The sequence below is a fragment of the Mastigoproctus giganteus genome, chromosome 13, assembly GCF_048544385.1.
Source record: "Mastigoproctus giganteus isolate SK-2022 chromosome 13, ASM4854438v1, whole genome shotgun sequence".
NCBI classification, from domain to species: domain Eukaryota; kingdom Metazoa; phylum Arthropoda; class Arachnida; order Uropygi; family Thelyphonidae; genus Mastigoproctus; species Mastigoproctus giganteus.
In genome coordinates this window covers 58,745,277-58,767,171 of record NC_143587.1, presented here as the reverse complement: position 1 = coordinate 58,767,171, position 21,895 = coordinate 58,745,277, and the positions used below count along the sequence as shown (strand labels likewise).

At 35.1% G+C, this 21,895-nt stretch overlaps 1 protein-coding gene across 2 annotated transcripts in view; it reads left to right on the top strand.

The window, feature by feature from the left end:
* Cals (calsyntenin 1) overlaps positions 1 to 21,895 on the top strand; it is a 485,573-nt gene that overhangs the window by 436,908 nt on the left and 26,770 nt on the right. For both annotated transcript variants that reach the window (XM_090387185.1, XM_090387184.1), the window contains exons 11-13: positions 8,176 to 8,327; positions 11,302 to 11,666; positions 15,594 to 15,739. In XM_090387185.1, the coding sequence (XP_090243311.1) occupies positions 8,176 to 8,327; positions 11,302 to 11,666; positions 15,594 to 15,739 (663 nt within the window). The remainder of the gene's footprint in view (positions 1 to 8,175; positions 8,328 to 11,301; positions 11,667 to 15,593; positions 15,740 to 21,895) is intronic.

Genomic DNA, 21,895 nt, shown 5'->3' with positions numbered 1-21,895 from the left:
TAAGCATTTATACTTATTGTTTCTGAAATGGCGCCATGTAATGCTTTTGTTACATGTTTCAATGATATTAGAATGAGAAAAGGCTGTATTGGTTTTCATGAATAAAGCTTTAGTATAACCTTGAAGTTCATGGCAAAACTGCTGTAAAATTAAATGAACGAGAAAGGAGGACTGTGTAAGTCAATATTTGTTGGCTTATTTTTACTGTAATATTCCTGTGAATTTTACAAAAATGCAATAGCTGTAACAAACATTTGTCTTAAAAGTCAGTTGTGCAAAAGAGAGAAACAACAGATGAAGAGAGATGGGCTAAGAAGTGGCAACTGAAGTTTAACCTTGACAAATGCAAAGTACTGCATATGGGTAGAAGTAACCCCAGAGAAACGTACCAACTGTGTGGTACTACACTTAAGGTGGTAGAAAATGAAAAAGACCTGGGAGTAATTGTGCAGTCAGATATGAAGTTCTCTGAGCAATGCAGACAGGCTGCCAGGGCAGGTCATGGGGTTTTGTCAATGATGTATAGGAATTTTGCTAGCAGGGAAAAGGAGGTGATTATCCCTCTGTATAAGGCAATGGTCAGGCCACGCCTTGAGTACTGCGTACAGGTCTGGAGGCCTCATTTTAGGAAGGATGTAGATTTACTTGAGCGTGTACAGAGAAGGGCAACAAGATTGGTGAGGGGAATGAAGGGATCCTCTTACCAAGAGAGGCTTAAGTTCTGCAAATTGCAGTGGCTGGAGACTAGGCACGTGCGCGGTGATCTGATTGAGGTATATAAGGCCTTGAATGGGTTGAGCATGCTGAATTCTGATGGGATCCTTCCACTTGTTCAGATTACGAACCTAAGGGGGCATAAATTCAAATTAAGAAAAGACAGATGTAGAATAGATGTGCGGAAATTTGCCTTTAGCTAGCGGGTGGTTAATTGCTGGAACAAACTTCCATCTGTCGTTGTGGAAGTTGATAGGTTGAATAAATTTAAGGAGGAACTGGACAGGCATTTGGAGGGAATGGTGTGATTTTTTTTTTTTTTTTTTTTTTTTGGCTGATGCTGCATAAGCTCATACATTTGCTTTCTTGCATCACATGCCACTACTACTACTACTATTTTGAACATTCTTGCCGTTTCTTACATAATAAATTTACCACAGTGGGTTTCAACATTTAATTTGCATTTACCACTCTAAATGTGATTTTGAAAACCAACTAATTACTGTTTGCTTGAGTGCATTTTGTCTGAAGTTGAATTTTAAGATTGAATTATTTATAATAAATAGTAAATTATCACAACTTAAAAAGTTAGTTTCAAACTGCACTTTCAATTTGATCATGATTCTTTACTATGGTTGCTGTCAAAATTTAAAAAATTTTGACAGCAACCATAGTTGACAGAAATTTTGACAGCAACCAACAGCAACCCTTAAGAAATGAGCTGTGATGGATATTTCCGATTTAGAGACAGACCACATATTATGCATTACACCAGTGATCTCCAAAGTGGGGTGCGCGAGATAATCCGTAATAAATCAATATTTATTAATTATGAAAACTTTAGTTTTTTGAAATGTAATTGAAAATAAAAATTATAAATAAATGCTTTTTTTATACTTCAATATGCGGCTTTGTTTGATCATGCCATCGATCATGCACGTTCAAGTACATGCATTTTGTACTTGAACTTCTTATATAATGCCTTTCATGTAAATGATTTATAAATAAAAAAATATATTAAATATTTAATTTTTTATTCTGGGGTGCGCACTAATCCTTTTAAGTAAAATAAGGGTGCACGACCAAAAACGTTTGGAGACCGCTGTATTACACATGTTTGTTTGTTTGTTATTTGGTTTTTAGGAGCATTAGCAACTAAGGCCATATTGCTCCAGCATATGCGGTGGTCATTCCCTGACCTTTCCGCATCCTCTGTATTTGGTGGTGACGGGCTTGAACCCCGGTCTAATCAAGAAGAGTGTGCTACGCACTGCTGCTCCTTCCCACCTGGCTATGGAGGTGCCTATTACACATGTATTAAGATGTCCACAGTACCTGTGGACATCTTAATACATGTTGGATTCAGAATCAGACTCAACACTATGTGTGCCCTTGAATTAAAAAATAATTTAAGAAAAGGCCAGAAGTCTTTATTAACATCTTAATAAAGATACTAATAAAAACTGAAGACGATAGTACTAAATTCTGTCTTGCAGTGTGTGTGCAACAGTGTATTAACATGTTAATACACTATTAACATTAACATGTTAATACACTGTTGCACATACTGCAAGATAGATCCCTCAAAAAGTGCGTGGCCAACTATTATAATACTTCTGGCTTGGGCTTTCCGGAGTATAAATGTAAATTTATTTATTTATGTTTTGTTATGATGGCACGAGAAAAAGTATTAATGCTGTAGACAATTGCATTAACATTTTTTTCCCCATACACTTACTACTTACTACTACGTTTAAACAACTGTTTTTTAAATGCAGTTCATATCACATGTAATGCTTATCTTTTAAATCTTGTTGGTTAAATGGAGCAATGAGATTTCAAAAATTAATATTTTGACTTATGGTTAAATTTACCATTTGTCCTTCATGTAAAGCTCATTTTAGGTTTTTTCATAAAAAAAAAAAAAAGTGAAACAATGAGTTTTTGAAATGGGAAAGGGAAAATGATTCCTTCAGAAGTGATTTAAATCAAATAAAAACATGCGTTGGATGTGATTTCCATTTCCAATCTGCTTGCATTGTTTGAAAGCCCTTGGATATCAGTGCATCAAGTTTGCAATTAAATGAACAATTTGATAGTAATATTACACAGTAAAAGCTAATTAAACTACAAAGGAGCCTTTTGAAAAATAAGAGCCGTGGATAACATTAATTGCAACATAGGAATTTAGATTGTAAACAGCCACATACTCGTATTTAAGAGTAGAGTCCCAACCCAAATTAAAAATAAGTTTAAACTTCTTAACTACGACCAGCCCCCCCCAACCAAGATCAGTCCGTACCAACCATCCTCGAAACAGATTTTAACTAATAGTTTTCCAACAATATTATTTAAATTATATAATTTAGTTTATTTATTTAAGTTTGTCTTATTCTTTTCTATTTTAATTTAAGCATTTTTATTTCTATTTATTTCATTTTTATCACTTATCCTTAAATGCGTATCAACATCCCCCATTACCTGTTAAGCCAATAAATACTCGGTAATGATACTCAGTGCACAAGTAAACCATAGGATTGAGACTATAAAGAAAATCGTTAGACTTTTGTAAACCAAACCACCTAGTAAGGAGATTAAGTAAACCACAGTATATATACATATTTCACCCATTAACAAATCAACAAGTTCTTGAGATCAAAGTGATCTTTTGTGATGTTGACAGCAAAGACAGCTGGTGAGTGTTTACATGTTATTGTTATTTACTATATAAAATTAACCTTAAAACAACAAGTTCTTCAAATTAGATCTAACTTTTTATTTCTACTTTAAAAAAATTTAATAATTCCAGAATAATAACCCTTAGTTACTGTATTTGCAGTCACTGAAAAAGTGGTAAGAAAATACAGCAAACTCCATTGTGTGCATATTTCCAATTTGGAAATAAACATAATAATACCAACATAGGTTTTGAGTGCTTTATTATCTTGAAACAGCTTTTTTTTGATTTTGATTTACAAAAGCAAAATTGAGTAAATTCTCTGTAAATTTAGAAGTTGATGAAATCAAATAATAAATAAATGTAGATGATATTATTACATAAAAAAGGAAGAATGAACTCCTATTTTTTCACTTGATTCCTTATTTTTAAAAGCAGAATTTTAAAAATGTTGGGCTATGAAAAGAAAATAATAAAAAAAATAAATACTTAAAAGTCTTTGTGTACAAAGCATTCATTTTTACAGAACTTAAATTTAACCAAAAATCTTACCATATGTTGCCTTCCTCTGTTGGAAACTCACTACCTGTAGTCCACACCGCTTCGGAAAGCTGACGACCATGAGTTCACTTGCATTAGCAAAGGCACATGATGCAAGAAAGCAAGTTATATAGCATCAGTCAAAAAAAAAAAAAAAAAAAACACCATTATTTCACCCATCCACTCGCTCCAAATGTTTGTCAAGTCCTGACTTGAATCTATTTAAGCTATCAACTTCTACGACAAATGAAAGCTTGATCCAGCAATCAACCACCTGCTGGCTAAAGGCAAACTTCCGCACATCTATCCTACAACTGTCTTTCCTCAATTTGAATTTATGCTCTCTCAGGTGATTATTCTGAACAAGAGGAAGAATTCCATCCGCATTGAGCATGCTCAAACCATTCAAGGCTTTATACACCTCAATCAGATCACCTCGCAGGTACCTAGTCTCCAGACACTGTAATTTGCAAAACTTAAGCCTTTCTTCGTAAGAGCACCCCTTTGTTCCATTCACTAATCTTGTTGCCCTTCTCTGTACTCGTTCCAACAGCTCTACATCCTTCTTGAAATGAGGCCTCCAGACCTGTATACAGTACTCAAGGTGTGGCCTGACCATTGCCTTATAAAAGGAGATAATCACCTCCTTATCCCTGCTAGAAAAATTCCTGTATATCATTGACAAGACACCATGAGCTACTCTTTCAGACCATCTGCACTGCTCAGAAAACTTCATATCTGCCTGCACAATTACCCCCAGGTCCTTTTCATTCTCTACCACTGTCAGTGTGGTACCACAGAGTTGATACATTACTCTGGGATTACTTCTTCCCATATGTAGTACTTTACATTTGTCAATATTAAACTTCATTTGCCACCTCTCAACCCTGCCAACCTTTGTATCGTCTGCAAACTTGGACATTAAGCTTGATATACCATCATCAATATCATTTATAAATACAGAAAACAATAATGGACCCAATACAAGGTATTATTTACTTTCCAAATTGCACTATCTAAATTCAAAATAAACCCTGGAGCTTGACTAGGTCTATAAGCTACTTATAGAAAATAATGTAATGTAACAAATAAGGCAATAAAGCAGCTAAGTATAATTAAAAACTTTTTGTTGGCGGGAGCTGCAGAACCTGTCCACACGTGGATTTGATACCCTGAACGATACTAAGTAATAACCTACAAAATCTCTATCTAAATTCAATTTAAACTAAAGTATTGTTACTAGAAATATAAAGCAACTCTAAAAAATAAATTAATATACCAATTTAAGTCAATAAAAAAGCCAAACTTCTCTATTTGCTGGAGCCGTAAAAACTTCACCTGTTCACATGTACTATCGCACCCACTCTCAATTTAAACTAAAGTATTGTTACTAGGAATATAAAGCATTCCAGGAACTTGAGCTCGAATAGGTTACAATGCCTATGATGAACATATTCATTTGTGACAGGAGACAAAATGAAAGCCAGTTAGGATGCTACTGTAATTAACTTTTCCTGAAAGGTGTGTTAGATCGTATAAATCGCAAATCTGCCCTGCCATGGAATATTGTTCCCACATCTGGAGTGGTGCCCCCAAAACCTCTCTCAAGTTTCTTGATTCCATTCAAAAGAGGGCAGTTAGGTTAATTAATGATTCATCTCTAACAGAGTCTCTCCACTCGCTTTCTCATAGACATACTGTTTCTGCTGCATGCCTCTTCTTCAGATACTTCCATGGGCACTGTTCTTCTGAATTGGCTTCTATAATTCCCGCTCTCTTTCTCTTTCAAAACAGTCCGAACACGTGCCGCCACCAGCCAACATCCATTTACTGTCCAACTTCAAACCCACAGAACCAACTTTTCATCTTCCTCATTTATTCATTCAACTGCTGTTTTCTGGAACAACCTTCCTTCATATGTATTTCCTGAAAATTACAATCTACAGAAGTTGAAGTCCAATGTCAACAAATATCTTCTTTCGTCTTCTCAACCTCCAACCCAAGCACGATACTAAGTACTATAGGTTCTAATACCTCTCGTGTTTGGGGTTCACATAAAAAAAAAAAAAAAAGATGTAGAGTTTTAGATAACTTAACCCTCTTGTGGAGTAAAAGACCATTCTATATCTATAATGCTGATCAATAATAAAGGGTGAGCCTGTATGTATTTCATTCTGTCTGGGAAAATTTTACAGAAATGTAACAAAATAATGACGATACAAAGTAATTCTGGCTTCTGCTTGGTTTTACTCCAGAGGTATTTAAAAAAAAAAAAAAGTCTTTTTTTTTATCCACGTGACTGCTCCATTTAATGATAACATTGGCCCACTTTTTTTTTTTTTTTGGCCCTTTTCAGATTTCTATTCTCTTTCCAGATTATTTTGGTTTTATGCAGAAAACATGATATTAATTCAAAAATGGTCTGCTTTGGGTTCGAATGTAAAATAGTGCAATTTACTTAGTATGCATTTTAAGACAAAGCATGGTATTAATTTCCTTGTTATTATTTGTATCTCTATGCCAAAAATGATAGAGTTTTCGTCCCTTTTATAGAGACTGAGATCAGATTTTGCAGATGTGATATGGATTTAATTTATTAGCACCAGTGTTTTAGTTATGGTTACATAAGGCTATATATAATCTTGTTATGGTTGGTTTGTTGGTTTCTATTTTTATGGCACAAAATCTTTTTATATATAGTTTGAACACCTCTTTCTTTATTATTGTGTTACTTCTCTGTTAATATACAAATTGAATGATCACTGAATTATGACCACCTACCTAATACCATGTTGGGCCACTGTTCATACAGATAACAGCTTATTCACCTACATATTGACTCCACTAGATGTCTGAAGATGTCCATAGCGATCTGCACAGCCATGCTTCCTGCAAGGCTTTCCACAGTGTCAGAAGAGATAACGGTTTTGTGTCCGTATGCCTTACTTCCCATTCCAAAACATCCCATCGGTGTTCAATTGGATTGAGGTTGAGCAAATTCTGAGACCAATCAAGATGGGTGATATCTTCACTGTGTTCCTTAAACAACTTGTGCACAGTGCAAGCCCAATGAAATGGCACATTATTGTCTTGGAAGATCCTGTTTCTGTCTGGGGAAAAATGCAACATGGTAGGGTGCACTAGATCTCCTAAGAACTGCCAGTAGACTTCACCAGTGAAACATTGGTCCATATGCACCAAGGGTCCTAGTTCTTGCCAGCAAAACATGCCCCATACTAAGCAACCATTGCCACCTGCCTGGATAGTGGGCACCATGCACGATGGGTACACTGACCTGTGTTGCGCCAGGTGTTTGGACTCATGCGACCAGCACACTTATTTACAGTCCTCCAGTGTCCAACTAACATGTTGCCACCACAGCATTTGCCATTTACAGTGATCTACAGTGAGAAGAGGGAGTCTCTTAGGTCCTCTTCTGTGAACTCCATTCGTCTGAGTGTGTGATGCATCATCATTTGGAATATTGTTCTTACATTCCCCATATTGTATTGTGATGTCAGCTGTTGCAAAATGACCTGCTGTTGGCCCATACAATGCACTGTATCCTCTGCTCATTATGAACGTCCAACTTGCATAGTCCTTTATAGTTCTGTCAGTGGCAGGTGGTTTAACCTGTTCGAAACCATTCTTTGTACACCTTAACCACAGTGTGCCGCTTCCACATTGGAAGTGCCAAATGCATGAGCTCCCAGAATCATGCTCTTTTGAAACTTCATGATGTCTTTACTACACCCCCCCCCCCCAACTGCTGCTTTATAACTTTGACTTGCACAACCAGATGCAGATAACTATGTCTCTAGCATATGAAGCTGTTTATCTTTTTATACTGCGAGCTATGTGGCATAATCTATTACAGATGGGGTGGTCATAATTCAATGATCACTGTGTGTGTGTGTGTGTGTGTGTGTGTGTGTGTGTGTGTGTGTGTGTGTGTGTGTGTGTGTGTGTGTGTGTGTGTGTGTGTGTGTGTGAATAAAGAACATATATATGCACAAGGCATTTTAAGATGGAAGCCCGGAAACAACTGCACTAAGTACCAACTGTTAAGCACATCAAAATAAGTGTGGTGTTTCTGGTACCTTCTCATATTTAGCTATATCTGTGTTTGCAGTTAACAGACCTTGAATTTTTAAATAAATGCAGAAATTGATATTCCTTATGTTTCAAATTGTTCCAATTTGTTCCATAAATTTATTATTGCATTTTTTTCTTTTTCTGATCAGGAATTGCTGACCAATTCTGATCTCAGTGAAGTTGTAATTGAAGGAAATAGTAAAACAAACTTGGAAGATTTAGTAGCAAGAGTTAGTTATTCCAATTCTCGAGAGTTTCCTACTCCAGGTCGTAGAAGTGTACGCATCACAACTTCAGTTACGTAAGTATTAATCCACTATAATCTTCATCGAAAATAAATTTTTGTGAATAATTTACTATCATTTACGTGGTTACTAAGTTAACATTTTTGCCATTGTTTTAATTTGGAATTTAACATTTCAGTGTCATTAACTAATATCAGAATTGAAATTAGTGTGATGTTTAATTGATATTTGAATATCAAAAATTAGTATGTCAAATGTTTGACTACTTTCAATAGATAGAATTTGTTTTTATGTCAATTATAAGATTAGATAAGTATTGTCTGATTTTGTCCAAGTTGTGATGACCAACTCCTTAAATTTACCCAAGCTTTTTAATTCTGCAAGATTCTGGCAAATTTTTGACACAGTTAATAATCCCCCTTTAGCTCAAAGAAAATATTCTTGCATCTAGTCTACAGCTCTGTCCTTCCTTGATTTAAGTATATGTCTGCTAGTTTGTAAAAAATAAATAAAATATATTAAGTTTATTTATAAAAAAAATAAATTTAGTTTATTCAGACTTTTCAATGTTTTAAATACCTTGATCAGGTTTCTCAGCAGAGAGCTAATCTCAAGATTTTGCACCCCCTTTCCTCCCTAAACTTTGTAGCATCAGCAATCTTTTACATCATATTTGTTATGCATTTATCAGTATCATTAACTAATATCAGAAACAATAATAGATTCAGTATTGAACCATGCGAGTACCCTTTTTATGATCCTAGTCCACTCAGAGCAATATCCATTTATAACTATCCTTTGTCTTCTATCATTTAATGAACCTTTAATCCATTATAGTACCATCTCAATTCTGGTTATAGAAAGTTTTTCATAGGCTTCTTTGTGACACAAATGCATAATTACCATACGAACAAGGATACAACAAGGACTGGTGCACTATAACCTGAGTAACAAATGTATCAAAATTTCCGAGGACAAGGCAACTTCATGTGGGATTGTATCAGAAACTTTATTAAAATAAATTTAATAAAGTCAGAATTATTCTGGTAAATATATTTACTTATACTGGTCAATATTTACATTTTAATTTTCACCACTCCCACCATATAAAAATAAATAAATAAAAATTGGTATTGAAGACAGTGCCATAAAATACTGATGTTTCTGGTAAAGATCAAGAGAATGAATTTCAGTACATTAGTTCAGAATTTCAAGCAAAAGCATCATCTCCCCCATTGATAAATGAGATTATATTACAGGGTAATGTTTTGTTTCCTTATCTTCAAAAGAGATTTCTGTACAGAATTTTATGGTAATTGTCACACCATGCTATAGTTCATTAATGAATAAAATAAGAAATATTTTGGAACCAGTCATTAAAGATAGTTTCTTCGTCATATTCCAGAATAGTATATCATTTTTCAAGAATTCCAGTAAGGTATACTTATAATATACATATGATTGCATTGTTTAGCTAGAGCTTGAAGTACTGTAAATTTTTCATTAAATTATTTAACAATAGCTTAGCATTGCAGTAAGGTAAGGTAAGGTAAGGTAAGCTGCAGTCATTATCAATCCACTGCAGGATGGAAGCCTCCTCAACAATTCATGTTTGAGGGATCATTGCGGTACCTACCTCTAAATCTGTAAATTAAGAAATTGGGCAAAGGTAAAGAAAGCCAACACGAAAACCATGGGAAACTTTTAGCGATCAAACGCGTTTCTCGGTACCACAGCTTCTTCCTGCATTCTCAGTAAACAGATGGTGCTTGTTATCGGTAATGGCAGTAGAAGTCGATAACGATGTATTGATTAGTTTTTTCTCATTATTAAAAGCAGATTATTGGAGTTCGTGAGTGTAATGCCTTCACAGCTGAAATTTACATATGGATACACCCTCCTGACTGCCTCAGTCTTAGGATGTTTATCCCCCATTCCTGCTGTTTTAACCCGATAGGAAAATGACTTCTATTGCAACTACCGATAATACGCATGGTCTGTAGAAGTCGTTTTCGTATCTTGTTAAAACAGCGGGAAGGGGAATAAACACCCTAAGACCGAGGCAGCCTGGAGGGTTTGCCCATAAGTGAATTTCAGCCCACTCATGAACTCTGATAATCTGCTTTTAATAATAAGAAAAAACTAATCAATACATTGTTATTGACTTCTACTGCCACTACCGATAACACACACCACCTGTTTCCCGAGAATGCAGGGAGAAGCTGCGGTACCGGGAAACACTTTTGACTGGTAAGTTTCTTGAAACTTCCCGTTGTTCTCATGTTGGCTTTCTTTACCTTAGCCAGAAATTGAATTCATAGAAAGTGAAAAGAATGAAAATTAAACTATTTAAAACATGGCCTAAAGAAGAAAAGAAGTGCACAACTTTTTTCCTAGGTTCATATATTTAACCTAGGAAAAGGTTGTGCACTTCTGTTCTTCCTTAGGGCATGTTTTAAATAGTTTAATTTTCATTCTTTTCACTTTCTGTGAATTTAATTTCTTAATTTACAGATTTAGAGGTGCGTACTGCAATGATAAGCTATTGCCAAATAATTTAATAACCAGTAAAATACATTGGTTCCACATCTGTCAGACATGACTTCCCTAGCATTCTAAATACTTTGGCATACTACAGTTATTAGGTTTTAACAATGTCACCAGAAGGACAGAACTGTCAGCTTGGTGTGTATGACAACAGTCCATGAACCAAAACTGAATGCTGTGCTGATATTATAAATATGTAGCTGTAAACTTGTTGAACTACCTTTCTCTCTCTACTCTGTTACTTCTGTTCTCTTTGGAAATAATAGCTTAAAATTTTTCCTGAAAATTAAGCTGACTGAGATTCAAATTTAAGTTGGCAAGCTGCTTTGGTATTAACAACCATCAGCCCATTCATAGTAATAGAATGTTATAGATGCGGTAGCCTTTTGTGTTTTGAATTAATTTAAAAGAAAACACATATTGAAATTATATTTTTATTTCAATAAAAATTTAGGTTTTTAAAGATCGAATTTCTCTTTCTAGCTGCTCTCGGGGTAAACCAGTGAAAGTTCCTTCCATTGAAGCATACGTCATGGTATTACAGCCTGAACTGCCAAGTATCACTATTAACGGAACTCCTAATTTGGCACGAGAATATGAGGCTTTCAAGCAAGGCATTGAACTCTTTGGCTCTGTGTCTGTGTTAGTCAGCCAGGACCGTGAGGAAGAAGTAGCTCTTCACAATAGTGTTGATACTCCACTTCTTAATGACCACAAGTTAGATTCATGCAATGTTCAAGTATATCCTCCTCTGAATCCTGACCATGAATATTTCAGGTTGCCAAGCAGCTTTATGGCTCATCTTGGAATTCATCATAAAGAAAATAAAGATGGACTAGTTATATATGGTAAGTATTAATCTGTCACATTGAACAACTCACGTAAATTATTGTCAGAGTTATCACATAAGTTAAATTAATATTAGGAATGATCTCATATCCAACTTCATTCACTTTCAGAATACAATTTTTTAGGGATGGAGATTGCCAGAAGTGAGTCAAATTCTGGCAGGGAGCTGAATGATTTGCTGATGACTACGGGGAGAGTCCTCCATAGCCGAGTGGCCAGGAGCGGGAGTGCAATAGCACACACTCTTTGAGTAGACTGGGGTTCAAGCCCCTGACTGCTAAATACAGTCAATCTGCAAACCTGCACTGGACCAGCATGGCAGATTATGGTCCATTTCCCTGTTGAGGAGGCTTCCATCCTGCAGTGGGTTGATAATGGCTGCAGTTTACTTTTTTTTTTACGGGGAGAGTGGAGAAGAAATTAGTATTAGCTATATAGTGCAAGGAAAGCTTTTTCTGCGCTGGTCAGAAAAAAAAAAAAAAAAGTAGATAAGAAAATAAAAATTATGCACATACCTCATGCAGGTAACATCCAGTTGACCTTTGAATTTCTTCAGACTGTCATCCTTCCTCAACTACCTGTAAAGGCAACTTGTTCCAGCAATCAATCCACTGGTTAAAAGAAAACTTCCTACAATCTAGTCTAAACCTTTTCCCCTGTAATTTGAATTTATGGCCCCTAGTTCTGGAATTCTTTATAACAATAGAAATTCCACCATTGCTCGTTTTACTAATCCTTCTCAGAGCCTTATAAACCTCAATCAGGTCCCCTCTAAGGTATCTAGTTGCTAAGCTCTGTAGGCCACATAATTGAAGTCTTTCCTCATACGGTTACCCATTTTCCACTCTCACCATGTGAGTTGCCCCCTTTGGGGACTTTCAAGAAGCTCAATGTCTGTTTTCAGATGAAGTTTCCATACTTAGACACAGTATTCCAAATGCAGTCTTACAATTGTCTTGTACACTGGAATATTTACAGGATATTGTTCAAATAAATCATTGATAGGACACCATGGGCTTTCCTCGCCACCTGTGTATGCTGCTCAGAAAACTGCATATTTGCCCAGATTGTAACTCCCAACTCCCTTTCTTCCTCTACTGTTTTTATTTTAATTCCCACCAAGTGTGTAAGCTATTTTGGAGTTGCTCTTTCTCAAGCGCTCATGTGTTAATAAAAGCCAAAACAACAACGTGAAGAGCAACTATTTCCCAATGTATAAGACCTTGCATTTTGCTGCATTAAAACATAGCTGCCACTTTTCTGACCATTCTTGAAGCCTGTTCAAATCATCTTGAAGGAGTGCTGTCTGGCACTGATCATTAACAACTCTCCCAATCTTTACATCCTATGTAAATTTTGACATCATGCCCTTTATCCTTCATTGATGTCAGTGAAAATTAGAAGCAGCAGTGATCCAAGAACCAATTCTTGGGGGACCCACCTCTGATGTTATAGCAATCTGAAGAATATCCATTAATCACAACCCTCTGCCCTGCAGCCACCCTGCAATCCATCTTAGAATCTTTCCAGTAATCCCAACATGTTCCATCTTATACAGCAATCTCCCATGAGGGACTAAGTCAAATGCCTTGCTAAAATCCAAATAAACTATGTCAAAATTGTTCCCTACATCTAGCTCATGGCTAACTGTCAAGATAGCTTAGCAGGTTAGTTAAACAAGATTTTCCTTTAACAAAACCATGTTGTGTCCTTCAGAATTCCATTTCTATCTAAATGTCCCTGGATTTCACTCTTGATCATTGCCTCTAACATTTTTCCTACCACTGAAGTCAGGCAAGCCGGCCTGTAGTTGAAGGTACATTGGTGCCAATGTACCTTCCTACATAGTGCCAATGTATTGAAGGTACATTGGCACTTCTCCAGTCCAAAGGAATGTCTCCCAAGTCTGAAGATGCCATCATAATTAACCTCAATGGTTCAATACACTCTCTGGTTGCCTCACTCAAAACTACTGGTATATGCCATCAACTCCGGGCACCTTACCTACCTTTAGGCTTGAAAGTTTTTTTCTAATGAACAATCGTCTGTAATTTCAAAAACACTAATTTTGGATGGCTCAGCCTTACTTGCACAGTCTTTCCTCAGCATAAAAGGTCTTTCATCCATAAATTTTCTTGATTTGGCTCTTCCTAAAAATGAGATTTACCTGCAGATAGATATTCACACTCAGACCATTATTATAAAAATATAATAATATTAGGTTGCTATGGTTAATATATTTAAAATTCTTGCTGACACTGAAAATGTGCTTATTCAGCTTCAAATGTTATGAAGTTTTCCCTTCATAAATGGAAGAACTGAGCTTGGGAACACACACACCAAAAGCATGAACATTTTTTATTGTTATTGGTTTTTAAGGCCATCTACGAATGTATAAATACATAATAATATGTGGAATATCAATTCTTAGAAGGGAATTTTTTTGCTGAATCTGAAAAACAAACCATATTGAAATCATCAATACCAGTGCCTTATTGGCACTGGTATTGATGATTTCACTTAAGGTGGTAGAAAATGAAAACACTTAACTACACTTAAGGTGGTAGAAAATGAAAAAGACCTGGGAGTAATTGTGCAGTCAGATATGAAGTTTTCTGAGCAATGCAGACAGTCTGCCAGGGCAGGTTGGGGTCTTGTCAATGATATACAGGAATTTTGCTAGCAGAAAAAAGGAGGTGATTGTCCCTCTCTATAAGGCAATGGTTGGGCCACGCCTTGAATACTGCATACAGGTCTGGAGGCCTCATTTTAGGAAGGATGTAGATTTGCTTGAGCGTGTACAGAGAAGGGCAACAAGATTGGTGAGGGGAATGAAGGGATCTTCTTACCAAGAGAGGCTTAAGTTCTGCAAATTGCAGTGGCTGTAGACTAGGCACCTGTGCAGTGATCTGATTTAGGTGTATAAGGCCTTGAATGAGTTGAGCACGCTAAATTCTGATGGGGATCATTCCACTTGTTCAGACTACGAACCTAAGGGGGCATAAATTCAAATTAAGAAAGGACAGATGTAGAATAGATGGGCGGAAATTTGCATCACTTACTATGCAAACAGTAGTGCCTCATCTTGCTGAAAAATGAATTTCATTAGATTTCCAGGATATATTTCTTAAGTTAAAGGAGTTGTTCTAGGTTAGCTCAGCCTGTACAATGTGCAAATTGGCCCATGAACACATTTGTTCAGAAGTAGTGCACAATAAAGACTATATGAATTGGCATACTATGACCAAAGTAGTTGAGACATAAACCTAGGGTTGGTTGGCAACACTTTCTGCACATTACGTAATGGTTATATAGCCTTAAAGAGTCCAGATTTAGTTGTACTCCACCCTCAAGCTTTTCTTTTTATAATTCCGTCAATCTTCCTTCAGAGTAACAAATTTGGACCCCTTTTCTATTGAATAATCATATTATACCTATAGACATACCATGCTTGTATAGCATCCAGCATTTGCTTAGAAGAGAATGATGGAATATTAGTCTGTTTATACTCTAAGCTGACCAGCTTAGAGTATAAACTTAGTTATTTCAAAATATGAGTTCTGAATGGCTAATGAATAAACTCTCCCTCTGTTATTGTTCTGTTCTTGGAATTGTTAATCCTAAATAATATTTTGGATTGCAGTTTCCGCTTGTGTGCAGTCATATTTCATGTGATTGTTTCGTATTTACATTAAGTTCATTTTATTAGATTCAGAGTGAACTTTTCTATAAAGATATGCTATTTCTAATATAATTATACACTAATCACATACATAAATGACTTTAAATAAAAAAGAAAATTAATTTTCAAAAGTAGTCATACTTTTGGCTGCTAATGCTAAAGGAAATTATCTCATATGAGGTAATATTATGCTCACATTTCACTTTTTATTAAAATGTTTTAATATTGGCTTTTGTCTTTCTAGGAGCTGATACTGTATACAACTATGAACTAGTATTACGGCAGATCTTGTACTTCAACAGAAAGCCTGCCTATTACCTGAACCGTGCCTTCAAACTTGTTTGTTCTGAGTTAAATGGCCGATTTGTCAGCAATGAATATGTTCAGACTGTAAGAGCTATTCCTTTATAATTTATATATATTTAGTTATAATAATAGATTTGTCATTCTAAATACATTTAATATGATTAATATGAACAATAAATATGATATACAAAATATGCTATTAAATCGGAAAACTCCCCTTTGTACAGGTGCAAAAAAGAATCATCATACTTTAAAAATTGTTCATTAGTATTTTTATTAATATGTGCACTGTTTCAGCAGTTATTTCAACTAAGCATTGCTATTTTATCTTCATGCAAGAATATATTTACTTCTGAAGTCAATAGATCAAATGTATTTTATAACATAATTTTAAAACTGTTTCCCCTGGGTAATATTTTCTTTCCCCACTAGTGAGGGGAAGAAAATATTTGTCTCAGAAACACTTTTTTAAGATCACTTTTCATGTATATACAGTAGAACCTCAAAAATCCAACGTTTTTTGAATATTTCACCAAGGGTGGACAACTGTACAAGGAAAGAGGGGAAAACAGGCAAGCCAGATTTAAAAAAAAAAAAAAAAAAAATTCAAGTGCTGGATTTATTTTATGCATTAATAATTTTCAAATACCAATTTTTCTGTTTTGACTTATTTTGTGGACTGTACTTTGTTACTTTGTATTTATTTGAAACAATAAAATCATTCATCTTGTGAGACATTCAATGCAAGTCACAGTGTAGTATTTATCTAATAAAAATAAAGCATAACCCCTGAATATTTAGACTACATACATAACTTTCAAAAATCTGGCATGTGTTGGGTCCCAAGAATGCTGGAGATATAAGGTTCTACTGCATGTATGTGATTCTGAACAGTTATGACACTGTGCTGTTTGAATTTAAAAAAAAAAAAAAAAAAAAAGGGCTAAGCAGATATACCTAATGAGATGTTTATTCTTATTTATTTTATAATATTTTACTTTTCGTAATTCCATAGCAATTTTTTTAAAATTCAAAAGCCATAATTATTCAGAATAACATGATTATACAACTTTTTTCCCCTTCTTATTTTTGAGCCCTAGAATGCATCCCAGAATTTTTTGCATATACACCTAATTCTGTTTTTACACGATAGATACGTTCCTGAAAAATACGTGTAAAAAAAATTCGTGTAAAAAAAGACATTGTATTTATGGAAGAAAAGAAGATTGGTTCCGGATCTAAAAAAATCAGTAAAAATAATTTAAAAAAAAACACACAAAAATATCCGTTTTAAGCTTATTATTTTATTTCAACAAAATACACATGTAATAATATGTAATTAAAATGTATTAAAATAAATTTGTATGCATATGAAATGAAAAAAAAATTCTTCATGAACAAAAAAAATCTGTTTTACACATAACAAGATTTTATTCATTTTCACTTTCTCATAATAAACGGCGCATACGTTTGCGTACGACTGGAATATCACTGCCATCACTAGAAATGTTGTGGACATCGTCTTCTTCCTCTATTAATGAAATTCTTTCTGTGATCTCTTCAGCAAAATCAGCACGAGTCTCCTCTGGTGCTGATGTTTCACCGGTTTTACGAACGAATTCAGTTATTAATCGTTGTGTTCGTGTTTTGGTTAGGCCGTTATATAATTCTCTGTAAGAGGCTGTCAACAACTTCAGTTCACGTTGAAACTTCCCAGCGCATTCCTCATTAGGGTCATGTTTGACAAAATGATTACCTAATTTTCTGGCCAGTTCCAGACCTTCTTGTATTAAATCTGCATTTAGAACAGGATCATTTTCTTCATTATCACTACGTTCTGTGGGATAAGGAGTCCCAAGGACAACCTCTAATATTTCATCTTCGCTTAGGGCTTTGTCGGTTAACAATTCATCAATATCTTCAAACGATAGATCATCGAATCCTTCTCCACCAATTTTGTGTGCCATTGTAATGATGTTGGGAAATTCGGTCGTATTAGGGATGATGGGATCTTTGCTCTTTACACATTGTGGCCAAACCGCTTTCCAACACGAATTTAAAGTTGCTGGTTTTAATTCAGTTAACGCTAATCCAACTTGATTGATACAATCCATAATTGAGAATTTCTTCCACACATCAATGACTGTTAGTGTTTCATCATTCAGTTTGTCCAAAACGTGTTGGAATGTTCGTTTTACGTAGTATGTTTTAATTGTTGCAATTATACCTTGGTCTAGCGGTTGTATCAAAGATGTAGTATTAGGTGGCAGAAATAAAATTTGTACGTTTGGGTGTTCCAAGACAGGATGGCCGGGTGCATTGTCAAGAATCAGAAGAACTTTAAATTCGAGACCTTTCAAATTCATATAACGTCTGACTTCTGGGACGAAACATTTGTTGAACCATTCTGTAAAAATAGTAGGCCTTCTTGTTTGCCATCCAGTGAACAGGCAGTTTATTGATATCTACACCTTTCGTTGAACGTGGGTTTAGGGCTCGATTTACCAGCAGTGGTTTCAACATACGATCTCCTGAAGCGTTGGAGGAAAATAATAAGGTCACACGATCCTTAGCTACCTTAAAACCACCAGCAGTTTTCTGCGATTTGGCTACATACGTTCTGTTCGGCGTTCGTTTCCAGAAGAAACCAGTTTCATCTGCATTCCACACTTGATCAGGAGTGTATCCTCCATCTTCAATAATTTTTGCAAGTTCCTGCGGGAATACTTTAGCAGCCGATTCATCTGCAGATGCAGTTTCACCTTTAATTTTTATATTATGAAGAGCATTCCTTTTAAGAAACCCTGTCATCCAACCTGTACTCGCAGAAAATTCATACTTTCTGTTTAACTGAGATGAAGTGCTTGGCTCCTTTTCTTTAATCTGTCTGTAAATTCTTAGTGCTGTTTGCTTGATGGCATTTCCATCTACTGGTACTCTTTTTTGTGACTGATCTGCTATCCATATTACCAGGGCCTTTTCCATTTTTTCCTTGACAATATCTCTTGTATATGACGATGAATTAACACTTACTTTTGTTCCAGAACATACCGACTTCCTAATTGCAGCTTCATTTTTCTTAATAGTTCTTACGGTAGCTTCATGTACACCAAAATGCTTTCCTACAGACGTAGCCCCTTGTCCAGTTGCAAGACGATCTAAAATTTGAATTTTAAGTTCCAAAGAAATCGCTTTCCTTTTCATTTTGGTAATAGGCGAATTATTCGACATTATATAAGGGCTACCGAAAAATATCTCAGTTATAATTAATAAAAAAAGGTATGAAAATTTTGTAAACTTACAATTTATTGACTATTGGCAAAATTAATAAATTTATATGTGCACAAATTTCACTAAAGATTCTTTCACTTTGAAATAGAGCTTACTACTACATGTCTTCCGAAGATACAATGCACGAATACCGTAGATGTGCACCAAATTCAATAAAAACGTTGATGATTCATAGATACCTAGACATACACATTGGTAAGCAAAAGCACGCGTTTCAAAACGCATACACTAGCTGTTATTCAATCTATTGGTGCGTGTAATATAGAAATGATACTAATATGCCACAAATAAAAAAAATTTTCTTAGAATTTAGGCAAAAAAAAATTCATAGAAATCGTGTTAAATCAAAATGACTCGCGTAAAAAGAGAATGAAATATTTATTTTGAATTCGTGTTAAATCAAATTCGTGTAAAAAAAGTTCGTGCAAAAACAGAATTAGGTGTACTTTTGAAACATTCTGTGTATTTACTAGGTAAAATATTTTGAAATACAAGATTGGGTGCAAGGAAGCAAAGCTCATAGAGTAGCATCTGCCACCATAAAAAAAAAAATAAAATAAAATATAAATTTAAAAAAAAATGTTTTTTCTAGTTTCAATTGTTTAAAATTAAATTACATGCTGCCGTGGATGCAGCATGAAATTGGGAATTGAAACCAACTTATACTGAAGAGACAATATGATGTTCATAGTGACAAGTGCATCCGAGTGAGCAGTGTTAGAGTTTCTTACAGTGGAGGATATCTCTGTAACAAATTCACTGGCATATGAAGATAGGACAAACTCTGGTGGCTGACTCCCACCCAGGGCAAGCTTAGAGTTTTCACAGAAGAAAACGTCTTGTCACACACTGTTATCACAGTTGATGGTTGCTAAGAGCTGGATATCAGCCATAGGTCTGCTTGTGCTATCATTTGTGATTTCCATATTTTTAGATGACTTTAAAATGATCTAGCATATCATCGACCAATTGCACATGGATGAAATGAATTTAGCAGTCAAAAGTGGTGCAAGTAGCAACAAAAGACTTAATGGGGTTGTGAGGTTGTGGCAGTATCATGTTTTGGTAAAAAAAAAAAAAATGTTTGCTTTCATTTTACTTGCCTTCATATTTTATCTGCTCCTTCCAAATATTTATCTAACCCCTCTTTAAAACTATATACTCTACAAGGCTAAGTGGAAACTTGTTATAGTAGTTGATTACTCTCTGACTGAAGGAAAATCTTCTTACATCCAGTTTACAATCAGCATTCTAAAAAAGAGAAAAATGTCATCATTAAGTTTGCTTAACTCTTTTATAGTGTGAAATGCCTTGATCAGACCCTCACACATGCCTAGTTTACAAAATTTACAGCTTACAAAATTGTTGTACAATTGATGTACTACTACTATTACAAAATTCTCTTAGCATTCAAGGCTGGGCCTACCGTGATGCAGTTTCTTTAGGGCTCCTGAGGTCATGGAAAACCCAAACAATGGAATTAATATTGATTCAGGGCCTAAAACCTTATTATTTTTAGAACCTTTAAAAGTATGTGTGCCAGGGCCTCAGACTACCTAAATCTGGTATTATTTGTATCCAAGTTTTGTTGCCATCATCAGGCAAGTTGATATTGTTCCTGAAATGAGACTTCCAGATATTGTGTATAGTGTTCAAAATGTAGTGTGACCATTGATTTTTATAGTGGAATTATTATCTCTTTCTTCCTACTTGAAAAATTCATATATATCATTGACACTACCTCATGCATTGTCCTTGCAGTCTTTATTCCAATGTCTGAACAGTATAGTAAGGCTGCAAGGACAGTTCACTACACTGTCCGTCACCACCAAATACGGAGGATGCGGAAAGGTCAGTGAATGACCACCACATATTCCCGGAGCAATATGGCCTTAGTTGCTAATGCTCCTAAAAACCAAAATAACAAATAACAACTACACTGTTGAGAGAACTTCATATCAGGCTCTATTACAACACCCCCATCCTCTACGACAGTATTCAGTAGGCCCTCGTTATAATGCGGTTCGCTCTGTGCTGATTCGGTATAACGCTGTTCTTATATTATAACCCATATTTCACTCTAACACTGTCACAACTCACTGTAATGCTCTTTTACCAGCATACAGATTAAATTTTTGGCATGTTTAATGAAAACATTTCATCTAATGTAGTCAATAGCTTGAAAATGAATAGCAAAACAGCATTAAAAAGTTTTCCATGCTGACTTGCGAAATTTTCCCCACACTCAGTGAAATTTTCTTCCAAACTAATTTAATTGCAGTATGGTAGCTTGTTACATAGTTCCGAGATCAACATTTTAAAAATGATCGAGTATATTGCTTGTAATATTTGTGTTATATGCATTTATCTGAAGTCTAGTCATCACTCAGTACAGTGTTAGGTAACGGACAGTTTACTCGAACATTGTGTAATAATTAATGCAATGCAGTTACATTTTTGCAGATGAATAATGGTGGATAAGAATTAAAAAGCAATGATATCTTGACGCAGTAAAAAGCCTACTAAGGTAAGAAAAATACTGAATTTGAAAATTAAATTTTATGTTTTGAAGCGAATAGATTCCGTTCAGCAACAAGTGGATGTGTGCAATCATTTAGGATTGGCAGATTAAACTGTAAGAACAATTATAAAAAATAAAGAATTAATTTTAGCAGCTGGAAAGACAGCTGTTCCACTGCAAGTAACTAAATTGGTTATGGCTAGGCCGGCTATTTTAATTGAAATGGAGAGACTTCTAAATAATTTTATTGAAAATAATATCAAACGCACAATTCTGTTAAGTTAAATATTATTAAATAAAAAGCGATTAGCCTATATGATGAAGATATGATGACCTGAAGAAAGCTCACCTTTAAAAAAAAATGTGGAACCATTTAAAGCTAGTAAGGGCTCATTCGATAGATTTAAAATTTGGGGAGAAGCCATAAG